The sequence below is a fragment of the Cydia splendana genome, chromosome 3, assembly GCF_910591565.1.
Source record: "Cydia splendana chromosome 3, ilCydSple1.2, whole genome shotgun sequence".
Lineage (NCBI taxonomy): Eukaryota > Metazoa > Arthropoda > Insecta > Lepidoptera > Tortricidae > Cydia > Cydia splendana.
Window position 1 is genome coordinate 9,959,889 of NC_085962.1, and position 14,925 is coordinate 9,974,813.

The following is a 14,925-nucleotide window of genomic DNA, read 5'->3' on the forward strand; positions in this document are numbered from 1 at the left end:
TATTAGAATATTGACGATGTAGGAGAACGTAATTATGTCAACGTTGATGATTGCGCTCGTTTACATAAGGGCTACTTTAGTGTGGATATTTAATTTTGGCCATGTAAATTAATGCATCGCTTATGATTAGAACATTACGTCATCTTGTGAGTTATCTTATTCTTCCGCGTAGACATTGTTAACCCTTTTCCAGGCATAGTGCACCTAGCGACCACCTACTCGCCAATAGAATTTCAACCTTAGGAATCCGATTTAAGGTTCATATTCGATTGGTCTTTCGGGAAAAGTTACTTATCATTAAATGAATAATCAAAGCTGCATAAATTTTAATATATTTGCATTTTTTGGAAAAGTCTTGTAGTTAGGTGCGGCCTGGAAAAGGGTTAACTTCCGTTCCGTATACCTAGTTAACTAGGAATCCTTATAATTTCGCCATGTCATGTCTGTCTGTCTGTCTGTCCGTCCGCGGCTCCGTTTGCTCAGTGATCGTTACTTACCTAAAAGGGGCCTAATTTAGGATCAGTGTAAATGGGGTTTATAGTGAAATAATAAAGAGAGTTTTGGAAATGTTTCTTGGAGCAGCTGATGGCTGTAAAATGTGTGCAAAATAGACAAGAAAATAATTGTAACTTGTTATAAAATATGTCCTATCCTCGTTAAGCACAGCGTTAGAGCATGGCGTGACAGTTGCCGTAATCGTGGTCAAATCACGTTCCCACTAAGGCCACTATTCCGCGCCATGCCGCCCTGAGCGCTCGTCCAGTGTCCTCGGACGCTGGTCAACTGTCCGTCACATTCGGCAGTTAAAAAAATCGGTGAATTGCTTTAATAAAGCTTGAAAAAAAACATGACGGGCTTGGAACTCATCATCTCCTCCATTTGCAATGCAACTTTTTGCGAAGCGGTTTATGATAATCCTATTACAGGTAATTTGAATTTGAACTTTGTATATATTTTGTTATTTTGTGGCGGGATGACCTTGATACATTTATGTAAAGAGTGGCGGGAATGTGCATCGGATAGGTCCAAATGGCGGGAGAGAGGCCGGGGAGGCTTTTGCCCAGCAGTAGGACACTTCCATAGTAGGTTAATAAAAAAAATATTTTGTTCCTGACTAGAGTTATATGTAATAGGTAGTCGTAGGGTTGTAAAAAAACGGTTTTTTTCTGACTTGAAAAAAAAACATAAAAAAAAACCGTGAAAAAAACCGTTTTTTTTTCTGGAGTACGTTTTTTTTTTCAAAAGTATGAAAACTCAAAATTTGCAAGGCAGTTAATACTTTTATACGGTTGTTTTACTTGTTTTAGACTTTATGTTAACCATTAAACCAATTTAATTTAACAACTTTGATTAATAACAACATAAATCAAATCTGTAGTGGTAGTTATCGCAATTTACTGTTGGCAACACCAACGCCACTCGTCGCCGCATCGGGGAATTCAGGGATTCCCCAAAAATTACTTAGTTTTAAGTTACTTATATAAATAAATCACGAAAAATCGTTATTGTGGCATATTTTTGTTTATCTGAAAAAAAAAACCTAATTTAGAAAAAAAACCATGGTGCCAGGTTTTTTTTTCATGTTTTTTTCATAAATTTGAAAAAAAAACATTTGGTTTTTTTTCTATTTGCAACCCTAGGTAGTCGTCGTAAAGACGTTTTACCAGTGAATTGTGGTTTAGACTCACTGATCTAACACACAGCGGACAGCGATGCACGTTTATGTATATACCTACTATGTATCTAATTGCTATCTGGCTCGCTAGTTAATACCTAAATGAGAAAATGCTGATCAGGCTATACCTTTGTCGGAAGCCGGTTTTGTTTAACCCTCGTGCTTTGAAACCCTCGCAACGCTCAAGATTCCATTCGCTACGCTTGTGGTTCAATTTTGGAATCTTTCGCTTGCTCGGATATCAATATTAGCACGAGCGGTTAAACAACAACTTTGCCCCCTTGTAAAACAAATAAAACTATTAATCCATTTATGTTTTTTTAGAGGCTATACTGTCCGATCATAAAAAGGAAATCCAGGAAATCGCTGAAGACCTTAACGGCAAACATTTGAAAATAGGCACTTACGATGTGAGTTTACCTAATCAAAACAATTAATTTATTGGTTTTGAATTGTATTGTAGCTTTTAGCCTATGATGGTGTAATTATCTAACAAACAGTAGGTAAATGTAGGTAGCCCGATCATTGTGAAAATAGTTTCGCGGTAGTTGTAGGTTTATTTATTTCCCACAGCGCTTAACAAATTCAAAAATAATATCACATTGACATCCATTTTTCAGTTAGAATTGGCCTCACTCTACGTGTGCTACGGCGTAGCGCGTACCGTAAAATGGGGTGAGTAGGGTCAAAACTGAAATTCAAACCTCGATAACATTTTATTTTTACATATGAAAACTGAATGGTGTATATAATAAGTGTTCCGGACGTTTGTATTTTAGTTTTTATTTTATTTTGGGTAGTTTCATTTCATAACTTTGACGATAAAGAGGAAAACCCTCACCCCGTAGTGCCTCGTATTTGGGGTGAGAGGGGTTTTCATACAAAGGTGATTTTGGAAGATTGTTGGATCGATTTTTTATTATTATGCGTATTACTATAGCTCCATTTTAAATTGGAATACATTATTTTTGGAGCAGTAGCCTTCAAATCCCTTCTCACCCCCCTCTCAACCCTTCTCTCCCCATTCATAACCCAACTCTCCCCGCGAAACCTACTCACCCCGTTTTACGGTAGCAGCAATTTACGAATGTAGCAAAACATCTTTCATAGAGCCATGTAGGAATGTTGTTTTTGTCATTGTTGTCATAGTATTTGCCGTAATGAAAGTCACCATTCGAGATGTTTCCAGAATTATCCTTTAAGCTGGGTACACACTGATGACAATGGAAAGCTGACTGGGCGTGGCGTTGCTTTCATAGTTTTGGACATATTACGCGAACGGTTCAACTTCACCTTTGATGTAGTCACGCCGGCCAAAAACTATGAAATTGGCGTTGAAGGCAGAATGCAGGACTCATTAATTGGATTGGTCAATAGTAGTGTGAGTTTTCTTCTTACATATGTGTTCCTTTAAATTCCTTTAAATTTTCGACATAGGCACGTAAAGTGCTAGCGCACTAGTGCGCTAAAGTAGCACCATAATGTACCTACTGTAAAGATATACAAGCTTACCCCAGCCGTCTTTGATTGTCAGGTAATTATGATAGAGATTTTGATAGCCCACGCAGTGCAAGTGTTATTTTAAACGTCAAACTTCTATGAAATTATGACGTATAAATAACACTTGCACTGCGTGGGCTATCAAAATCGCTGCGGACATTTCTTGGTCTAACTCTATGAGATGCACTAAAAATTGCCTGCAAATAGAAGGACTTAAAATTATTATATTATTTTAATATCTGGTTTGGTATGGAGACCGTGGGCGTAGGGACGTAGCGCGCATCGCCTCTATGAGGAGCTGTCAAAGCGCCTCATAGAGGCTTCCGGTGACCAGACGGCTGGCCAATATTTTGCCCAACGGATCAGCATTGCCATCCAGCTGGGCAATGCGGCCAGCCTTCTGGGCACCCTGTCGAGCGACTACGACTTAGGTCAACTTTTTTAATTTATAAGTTTTTTATTGTTTTTATTACCTATGTTAAAAAAAATTTAATATCTTATATATATTCTTACACAGCAAGTGGACATGGCTGCAGCTTTCCTTCCCACATTGTACAAATACCAGCTGTACGTGGATTTCTCTACGATCCTCGACAACGGCGTTTGGATGATGATGCTTCAGAGGCCTAAAGAGTCCGCCGCGGGCTCCGGACTCCTGGCCCCCTTCGAAATACAAGTGTGGTACGAATTTCGGCATCGTGTAAGCGGTTATCAGTTATCAGACTGATGCGGAGCAGTTCCGGTGTGTAAGCGAGACAGCGCTTATCTAAAAACGTTTATAGTGATGTCCTGCTCGCATACAGAAACGGTGTGAGGATCCGCAATAATCCGCATCCAATGTGAAGATTTTTTGATGACGTAACTAGGTATGCGTCGACGTATGCGATGTAGTACAGTGTGTTTAAGTTTTTTCCAGAACTAAAAATCAGATTTGCGAATCAAATATCGAGGGCAACAGAACATTGTGCAATATGGGATGTATTGGCAAAATTGTTAATGATATTTTTTCATCATACCGTCGGAGAAAAGAAGTTTAATTTAAATTGAAGTAACTGGTACAGATATCGTCCTCCATTATGTTTATGTATATTTTGGTTGTGTTGTGTGTATACATATATTTATATTTAATTGGCTTAAACAGGGCTATAACCGCGAAAATCGAAGTTCGCAAATTGCGGGCATCTTTCTCTGTTAGACTCTAAAGCCCGCTCCACACTCGTGCGCGAATCGCGGCGCGAATCCCGAAAACGCGAGTCTGGAGTCGATTTCGCAGATCTGCGAAATTTAGGTAGGAGTTTCATTGGAGTAAAAGAGAAAGAACCCGTAATTTGCGAATTACGGTTTTAGCGGTAGGCCCCCAGGACCCAAATGACCCAAATATACTTCATTTCGAGAGATCGTATAGTTTGCTAAGTGCTAAGCAATAGTATAAAGGTAAATAAGTAGGTACCTTTATTGAAACTTTCTCCTGCAGGTATCTGATCTTAGCGGCAGTACTCGCTTACGGTCCGTGCATCACTCTTCTCACGTACTTGCGGTCTAAGGTCGTGAAAGACGGAGAGAAAAACATATCGCTGTCGCCCAGTTTCTGGTTCGTGTACGGAGCCTTGCTGAAGCAGGGGACTACATTAGCACCAGAAGCAAGTGAGTTCGTGATATGGATATACCCACCTGTAAAATACAATACAAATACTCTTTATTGCACACCTCATTACAGGAAACAATACAAATAATACAGGAAGAAGAGGTTAAACAACAGGCGGTCTTATCGCTAAAAAGCGATTTCTTCCAGACAACCTTTAGGTAGCGGAAATTAATAAATTTATGTCATGTCAGTAGGTGTTTCATATTCAATATAGGAATTTTAGCACAGAATACAACAGTATACTTAACATACAAATAAAAATAAAATAAAATAAGATACATATACATATACATGCATATATATACCTGCTGTACCTGCTATTGTAATTCTAACTCTATTCTTCAAGCGGTATTAGTAGATTGTTAACCAAGGGTTGAAAGGCACCCATTTCTGTCGAGGTAGTTTGGCGCTCGAACGCAGTGAGAGCGCCAATAGTCCGAGACGGAAATGGTGCCTTTCACCCGAGTTAAACACTCTACTTTTCATATCGAATGCGAGGAAACCAAACAAGACAAGGCAATTTCGGAAAATCAGCAATTGAAGTACCTAATAGACCTACGGCCATGATTTTTTTCATTAGGACTTACTTGCAATCGGAGACTTTACAAGTGTAAAGATTAATAACCCCTAGCGAAAATCATTTAGATTGCAATATTTACGAAAATACACATTTTTTAACAAACTGCAGTAATTTTAAAATGGTTTGTACATTATAGTATGAAAATCAGCGAGATTGCCTCTTACTTTTTAATTTTATACTTTTTCGTTCTAAAAGCCGCAACAGGCTACCGGACCGCACCGCGACCTTGGTGCACCGCACCACGTAATAACATAATAAAAGTATTTTAAATATTAAATAACTATTTCATTAATAATATAACAAAATTTTTATCTTGTATTTTATTTTATTTTCATGAATATAGTGCTAAATAACTTTAAAAACCAATTTAATATCGTACAAAGGTTTAACTGTGGCTGTATAAGATTTTGCCTTTGCTAATTTACGCAAGTGTAAGGTTTAAAAAAATATTTTTGGTGTATTCCTGTTGGTTCCCGCCTTACGAAATCGAGTAAATAGAACTCAACGAAAGAAACAAGAAAAAATTGTTTTTAACAATTTACTTACATCATTTTTTATAAAAAAAGGATCAACGTGGGATTAGTAAAATTAAACAATTACCAATTGTTCCAAGCGAGGAAATAAAGACACTATTTTTCCATTTTGTTTCCACCCAGTTGTTCGTGGGACGGGGACGCAGAGGAGTACACTACTTTTCTGCGCTAGAGCATAAACGTATCACTTTCTGCGCACCTTTTAGAACAACAACGACCCACTTTCAGAGCATGAGATATGAAAAAGTTGTTATCTGTATGGAATCTTTTGTTGTTATTGCTTTTTATTTTGCACACGTAATTAGCGGTTGGTTCAACAACATAAAACAATGCCATTGATCGGCAGGTAATCTCTCAAGTGGATTCCGACATTTTAAAACCGTACGACTATACCTACAGGTGTCAGAAAGTTTCCTAAACGTTGGAATAGTTTTCGTAATATTTCATAAGAAATTAATAGTAGGTACATTGTGCGACATGGGGCGTAAGTTAAATATTGCAAACGAGAGTAAGTTAAATCGCGACGGCTTGCCGGAGCGATTTATAGACTCGAGTTTGCAATATTATTACGTCCCGAGCGCCCCGAGTTACACACAATGTTTTTCATCACACTTGCGATACAAAAATGAAGTAAGTATAAAGACAAAAAACTGCTAATTATAGTACTAGAAACTTCATTAGTAATCATTACTCCCTAGGGAAAACGGTTTTTCTATAACTCCCGCTAAGCCTGCGTGCAATTCCACATTTACTGAGCGAGAGTGATGAAATAAACTTTCCCAACCTCGTATTATGATTTTTTTTCTGTATTATATTGACGTGATGCTGGCAAATGCCTCCGTGGCGATAGCCAAAACAAAAAAAAAGTTTAGCTTAAGTCGGTAGGTATCCCTATAACCTATAATAAGTAAAACAGTTGATACCCAGCTTTTGATGAAGTGACCAGTTAATACGACTTTCATTCAGAGTTCGATTCTTAAACGTGTCTTTATAATCACTTTAATGGTACCCACCTATATTTACCTTTCGTGACATAATTTATTTTAAAGCATCGACGAACGACGACACAGATGGTATCGATACGTCGCTAATGGACATCCATATATCACGGTCACACATGACGTGACTCCGTGAACCAGGACATATAATTATACTTAATGACGTAATTCAGATTAAATTTGAGGGGAAATAATAGTCTTTACACATCATTTATCTTGACTTTTATGCCTGTAATATTACAGATGTAAAGAATCTGTAATGTCAACTTGTCGTACGGTTATTATATCTACCAAATAATTTATAGGTACGTTGTACATATATTTGACTGGATGATTTATTAAGGCCTTTAGATAAATGAATGAATGTTTTATCTTGATACAATAAAAAAGTTGACACTATATTTTGTTCAATGTCTTGTACAGAAATGGGTCAATAGGTAAGTTTGCTTAAATGAAGTGTCATCGAACGAGCGAGTGAAGCGAACGAAGTTCTTACATTCGACTTGGGTCACGCGGCTGGCTAGGGGCACGTCCCGGCATTTCGATGTTTTTAAGCTGAACTATCAGAGGATAGTTTGATACTCAAGAACTTAAGTAAATTTGTTCTAATTTAAATGAAATTGGGTAAACGTGTAGTTGAGGGCATTATATTTTAGTCATTAAATTATGAGCAGGCTCGATCAAGGGGTTATTGAGCTAGAAGAGCTTAGAAGGCTAAAAAGCTATTTGTGAGGGGTCTTGCTATTCTGGTCATCTTTTTGCAAGAAAGTATGGTCGAGTTTGGTATCAAATGAAAGTGCTCGGCTTGCACTTTTATAATATCGTTTTTAAATAATTAGCAAGATAAAAATAAACATAATATAGGTTTTTGACATTTGACAGGAAATATTTCGGCTTACCACAGATACAGTATTAGTTAAGGACTCCACAGACCTTGTAATATATCCACGCGATTTTTGATCCAATGCCGGACATAAAATAGTAGAAATTAAATAAAATTAAACTCTAAAACTTCCATACTATAGTCGGTCAAACAAGTTTGTCAGTAGAAAAAGGCGCGATATTCATCTTTTCTATGGGACGATAACCCTTCGCGCCTACATTTTTTAGCCGCTTTTTTCTACTGACGGAAATGGCTTGACAGACTATAAATTGTTGCCATGTGTAAGCATTTTACGTCAAAAATGTGACAGCTACGTAGAAAGTGGCGCCCTCATTTATTAACCGACTTCCAAATCTCAAAAGAAGGAGATTTAATAGTGTTTTTTTTTTGTTTTGTTGTCTATAGTGATTTATGTGTTTTATCAACAAATCAAGCATATACATTCAAAAAAGTGACATTTGATGAAGTGGAACTGCTGATGATGACCAGAACGGAAATCTTCAACGAAGCTAGTTCACGTTTGGCGATTTGTCCTCTTCGTTATGTTTGTTAAGCAAGTTAAGTTTTTAAGCCACATTTTTGCCAAGCTCGAGGTCTAATGATAGTATCCATGAGGAATCGAGGGAACTCCTCAAATCTTAAAGGCATGCGTATAGAGATTTGTGTATTTTCATCAGAAAATCATGAATTTACATTAAAAACTATCGCATTTGATGAAGTGGAACTGCTGATGATCATCAGAACAGAACTCTTCAATGACTACACGTTTGGCGATTTCGAATTTCGATTTTGACTGAGCTGGTCCTGGAGCCAGACATGACCCGGATCCGGGCTCTTATCTGGACCTGAACCCGGACCTGGACCCGGACTTGGACCTAGACTTGGACCTGGACCAAGACCTAGACCTGGACCTCGACCTGGACCTGGACCTGGACCTGGTCCTGGACCCGGAACTGGACCCGGACCCGGACTCAGAGCCGGACTCGGACCTTGAGCCGGAAAACCACTGATACCTAAGCTAAATAAACCACTATGATTACCTACCATAAAATGTAGGTATAAAGTATAATGATGCCAAACTTACTAGCGCCTCCCGCTCAAACCCCCGTACACCGCACCGCACGCGCCGTTAAGTGGGTTTAGGTTAGGTTTGAACTGCGATCCTCACAGAACCGAAAAAAAGTGGGTTAGGTTAGATTAGAACTGCGAGCCTTACAGAAACGAAATGCTACTAGAAAAATGGTTTTGGTTAGGTGCGAACTGCAATCCTCACAGAACCGAACTGCTATCAGAGAAGTGGGTTCGTGATGCTAAAACTGCGACCCTTACAGAAACGAAATGCTACCTTCTAGAAAAGTGGGTGGTTTTACCTCCTTTTCTACATATATATATAATTATAGTGCACCATCTTATGTAAGTACAATAATCTTTCACCGGCCCCCATAGAAGTCGGCTTTTTTTCTTGAAAATTATTTTCTACTATTTTATGTCGAACTATACGACTAAGTAGGTGCAACAAAGTCAATCGCTCTATATAATATTTGGCAAACCGCGAGTTCTCAGTTCGGGGCGAACTACTAGTAATAAATCTTCATATTAACGTACCTAACGTTAATAGGTAATAGTAGCCTTATAGGGTACATATCTACCTACATACCTACCTTGTTTGCCAGATACCACTCGGATCCTCTTCACAACATGGTGGCTGTTCATCATCCTGCTGTCCGCGTTCTACACAGCCAACCTGACTGCTTTCCTCACACTCTCCAAGTTCACCCTGGACGTCGAATACCCTGAGGACCTGTACAAGAAGAACTACCGCTGGGTCGCATCAGAGGGCAGCACTGTGAAATACGTTGTCAATGACGCAAGTACCACCAAATAACTTGGGTTGTTCATAGCAATATATAGCACTCAGATTCATTTAACAACTAACTTCTGCCTGCGACTTCGTCTGATACCCACCCTGATTTTCAATCAATTGCATCACTATAACGGGGTTTGGTAGGGGCAGAGAGAATTTGAAATAGAGGCGGATTGTCCAAGTAAATTATGTAGCCACAGTAAATTTACTGCCATCTTTCGATAGAAGATTAAAACTGTTAGAACGCCATTTGACTTTGATCCTTATTCTTTCACTGATATGTGTTAACTTGTTAAATATTAATTTAACGCCATCAAGTCGACACTAGGCCAAAGGTATGGTGGAATATTTTCGATCGAAGGCGCCAGGATAACCTTCGGCCTACTCTATAGTAGATGGCGTTAATATTAAATTTTAACACGTTAACACATATCAATCAATATCAATATCAGTGAAAGAATAAGGATCAAAGTCAAATAGCGTTCTAACAGTTTTAATCTTCTGTCGAAAAATGGAAGTGAATTAAATGTGGCTACATAATTTACCATGACAGTAATTCTCTATGTTCCACTCTATTCTCTTTGGTAGGGGTATATCTGCTAAGATCCATATGTTTATTATTTTAGGCAGACGAAAACTTGCATTTTCTAAGCAAAATGGTAGCTAATGGGCGAGCCGAGTTTCGTTCAGTGAACGCCGATCGGCAGTTCTTACCCTACGTAACGGCCGGAGCGGTGCTTGTAAAGGAACAGACGGCCATAGACCATCTCATGTTTGAAGACTACTTGAAGAAGACCAAGGACAAGGTGCCAGAAGTTAAGAGGTAAGATAATCATATCAATAATAAATAACCTCTATAAGGTGTGCGACGATCAGCGAGTAGCGTTAAAAAAATCTAGTTAACATTGTATTTGTAATTGACTATTCGTATATTGCATCTCTTTTATCCATAACGCATTAATTTCTGGACAGTTACCTAGAGTCGGTCGCTAATTGCTTTCTCGCTGCCGCTGCCGGCTAGACGTCTGTCTATAGACGCCGTTAACAAAATAGCAAAGATCTATTTATAATCAATAACTCTGACAAATAGACAGCAGGGGCCGATTGGACTCAAGAGAAGACTCCTTTAGTATTATGACTTAAGTAGGTATAGGTATGTACCTACTTTGAAAATATTAAACTTTGTTGATCCATATATTAAACACAATCTTGTTTTCAGATGCACGTATGTGGTCGCCCCAAATCCCTTTATGGAGAAATTACGGGGTTTCGCATTTCCGAAACACAGCAAATTAAAGTTATTATTTGATCCAGTGTAAGTGTTATTAGGAGCCAGTTCCTGTAACTAAGACAAAAATTACTTATAGGGTAGTCCGAGGCGAGTCGGACCACAGGGCGAAGTGACTCACGATGAAAAATCCGTTGATATAGTCTGAAATATTGCATTGATATGAGCACACTACAATTTTACCATAAATTTTTAGTCTGATCCGATTCGCCTCGGTCTACCGTAATAGGTATCAAAAACTTGTTATTGTTTTCGATTCCCTGGGTGTTGAGGTAAAACGGAGTTGGATTTTTTTTTTGCGACAAAACTGTTAGTTATTTATATTATCGCTGATGGCATAATACTAACGGCCTGATTCGCACTTTAAGATTGTAAATTAAAAATAGGTACCTAATACGTCCCACCGACGCGATAATAAAAAAAAAAAAAATAAAAAAAAAAAAAAAAAATCACTTTATTTCAGACACATGTCCATATAAAAATTATGCTAATCCTAATATAAACTAAGAACTTAAACTAAGAGTTGCTTCAGTCGCCACATGACTAGTCTTATAAAATATTTTATATTAATTTTACAACATAGGTACTATAGGTACTGTCACTTTTTGTTCTCGCTGTGGTGAACGGATGACCAGTAACGAAAAATAATGCTACAGCAAAGAGAATAAACCAGTGGCGGATTTGCAGTCTTTGCCGCCCTAGGCCCCAGGCCCTGTAGCCACCCCTTTCTCAGCACCCATCATATTGACTATATTTTGAGTTATTTCTTGTTAACATCAGCTAATTTTTTTAATCAAAATTTGCCGCCCCTAATATCTTGCCGTCCTAGGCCCGGGCCTACTGGGCCTTACGGCAAATCCGCCACTGGAATAAACATTTAATAAAAAAAATTAAAGTACATTTTGTTGGATAATTTACACTACTGAAAGTAGGAGGTTTATCTAGCTTTGTTTTTTCTAGCCTCACGTATCTCCTACAATCTGGTATAGTAACGTATCTGGAACACCGAGACCTGCCCAGCACCAAGATATGTCCTCTGGATCTGCAGTCCAAGGATCGCAAGCTAAGGAACAGCGATCTGTCGATGACGTACATGCTAATGGGGGTCGGCTTGGCCACCGCTATCGCTGTCTTTGGTGGAGAGGTATGCATTATTTGAATAAAGGTTCCTACAACTTTATAAGATGTACGATTCAAACCACATGAATTCAACACTAAACGGAGGAGCTAAATTGGGATAAGCAAATCAGAAAACTTGCGTATTTTCTTAGATTTTTGGTACTAGCTAGATAGTACGTCTCGATAACCGAGGTAGGCATAGAGGTAGGTATTTATCCTCGTCTTGTTTGCATTTAAAGGTTTGTGAAATATTTCCTTTTGCTAAGTAGGTTAACTTTATCATCAATTGAACACATTGTTTTACTAATACATAAAACCGTTTTTCAGATGATAATCAGATATTACGTCCGTATCAAAATCAGAACAAATCGGGGTGATAGAACCAAAACAAAAACCGTAAAGAGTTCGAAACATAGACGTTTCAGGATCCAAGACGATAGCCATCCGCCACCTTACGATTCGCTATTTGGGCACAACTCGAGGTACAAGACGAATGGCCACTCCACAAGCAAGATTGTAAATGGGAGAGAGTATTGGGTGGTCGGCACAGTGAGCGGAGACACCAGGCTCATACCGGTTAGGACCCCTTCCGCGTTTTTGTATCACCGCGATAAATGAAAACTGATGACCTTCTTTTGGCTATCTTCGAACGAACGCTTACGTAGGTCTTCGCTTATCTTCATAAAATTGTATATACAGGATGGCCAACTTAGAGGTATACAATTTTTTTTGCCGCCATTTTATTTTGGCGGTAAATGACAGTTAGGTATTGCATGAAAATTAGTTTGTGTAGATACGGCAAATTTATTATGGAGCGTTTTACGACGGAACAACGTGTTTTAATCATTAAAACGTTTTACTCAACCCAATCGTGTATTGCGGAAACTCTAAGAAAATTGCGGCCAATTTTTGGCAGAAATCACTTACCTTCACGGCTAACAATAGCTCGTTTAGTGAAAAAATTTGAACAGTATGGCATCGTAACAGATAAAGCAGTTCCTCATCGTGTCAAAAGGGCTCGTACAGAACAGAATATCCAAACAGTTCGTCAAAGTGTAGCCGAACAACCGACATTGTCTACCAGGCGACGTTCTCAACAAGTCGGAATTAAGAGGACTTCTCTACAGACAATATTGAAGAAAGACCTTTGTTTGTTTCCATATAAGGTACAGATAACTCAAGAACTTCAGCCTCGAGACCATGAACGCCGTCGTGATTACTGTAGTGTTACGCTAACCAAGCTGGAAAGAGACCCAAAATTTCAAATAATCATTATGAGTCACTGATTTAAACTTTCACGATTATTAAACATTATCAAACTGCACAACCTAAAATACGCGATTAAGTCCCGTTGTGCAGTTTGATAATCATTATGAGTGACGAAGCTCATTTCGACCTCAGCGGATTTGTTAATAAACAAAATTCTCGCCATTGGGGAGAAGAACAACCATCTTTGATCCATGAACGACCACTGCATCCTCGTCGAGTAACAGTTTGGTGTGGAATTTGGTCAGGAGGGGTAGTCGGGCCTTATTTCTTTGAAGATGCTAGGGGTGATGCTGTTACAGTGAACGGAGATCAGTACCGTGAGATGATAAACAATTTTTTCTCGAATCAAGTGACGCAATTGGGCTTGGAAAACATGTGGTTTCAACAAGACGGGGCCACGTGTCACACGGCACGAGTTACAATAGAAACATTAAAAATAACGTTTTCCGGTCGATTAATTTCGAGAAACGGTGACATTGCCTGGCCCCCAAGATCGCCTGATTTAACAGCTCCTGACTTTTTTCTGTGGGGCTATCTAAAGGGACGTGTCTATGCTAATAGGCCAACGAACCTTCAGCAATTAAAACAAAATATTCGAAACACTGTCGCTGAGATAACGTCAGAAATGTGTGAAAAAGTGATGAAAAACGCGATGAAAAGGGTTCGCATCTGCCATGCTGCTAGAGGTGGACATTTGTCTGACATTATTTTCCATGTGTAATTGCTGGCCCTACATATTATATTTAACAAGGAATACTTAATATTTTTTTTGTTTTATAGAATAAAATTTCAAAAATAAAGTGTATACCTCTTATTTGGCCACCCTGTATAAGGTCAAAAGAAACATTTGACTGACTATATCTTTCTTTGTATCACCTAAGTAGGGATCGACACGCTGCGGCTCACGAGCTGAAAATATTGACTTGTGTATGACGTTAAGAATGGTGATAGGTATTACCTATGTGAAAAATATCTCTTGATCAATTTCTTGTACCTAATGAGTAATATTAGGTCCAGCACTAGTGCTTATTATCATTATAGGTATGTAAGAATATGTAGTAATAAAATTTGTAAGTTAGAAAATCAAGTTAATGTTTGAGAGATAGATTTATGACATGATTTTTGTGGAAAGTATATGTACTTAAAGATACACATGGCACAGATTCACTATTTTATAATTAAGGAGCAGAACCTTAGTGTCAATAAAACATTTAATTAAATACATATTTTTATTAACTGTGAAAATTCCACATATTCCTCTAACATTCATATCATCATTAACATCAACATTATAGCTAACAGTCAAACTCATCATTTTTTTGTTAATAATAAAAACCCTTAGGAACCCGCTTGGCACAAGTATGTTGTTTATTGTATGTCTGAGAAATCAATCCAGGGAATTGGAGTAATATTGCAATATAACAAATATGCACTTAACAGATTCATAAAATAAGAGTGCATTCAACAAATGGTCGTTCGTCGATTCATATTCTCGAAATCGTTAAATTTGCCTATACCTATTTATCATCACATTTGCGCGAAAAGTTGCTGAAAGTGAAAACAAAATGTGC

The 14,925-nt window shown here is 38.2% G+C and overlaps 1 protein-coding gene across 1 annotated transcript; it reads left to right on the forward strand.

The window, feature by feature from the left end:
• Positions 1-725: 725 nt before the first annotated feature.
• On the forward strand, positions 726-14,574 carry LOC134806497 (glutamate receptor ionotropic, delta-2). The gene is made up of 11 exons (XM_063779773.1): positions 726-926; positions 2,000-2,085; positions 2,865-3,056; positions 3,693-3,856; positions 4,650-4,819; positions 9,488-9,685; positions 10,309-10,501; positions 10,898-10,993; positions 11,927-12,110; positions 12,413-12,919; positions 13,744-14,574. Exons 1-10 carry the CDS (start codon positions 848-850, stop codon positions 12,701-12,703), a joined length of 1,653 nt encoding a protein of 550 aa, XP_063635843.1. The 5' UTR covers positions 726-847; the 3' UTR covers positions 12,704-12,919; positions 13,744-14,574.
• The last annotated feature ends 351 nt before the right edge of the window (positions 14,575-14,925 follow it).

Coding starts and splice junctions, on each gene's coding strand:
- LOC134806497 (XM_063779773.1), top strand. CDS start 848: ATGACGGGCTTGGAACTCATCATCTCCTCCATTTGCAATGCAACTTTT. Junction 927..1,999: donor TTATGATAATCCTATTACAG/GTAATTTGAATT, acceptor ATGTTTTTTTAG/AGGCTATACTGTCCGATCAT. Junction 12,111..12,412: donor TCGCTGTCTTTGGTGGAGAG/GTATGCATTATT, acceptor ACCGTTTTTCAG/ATGATAATCAGATATTACGT.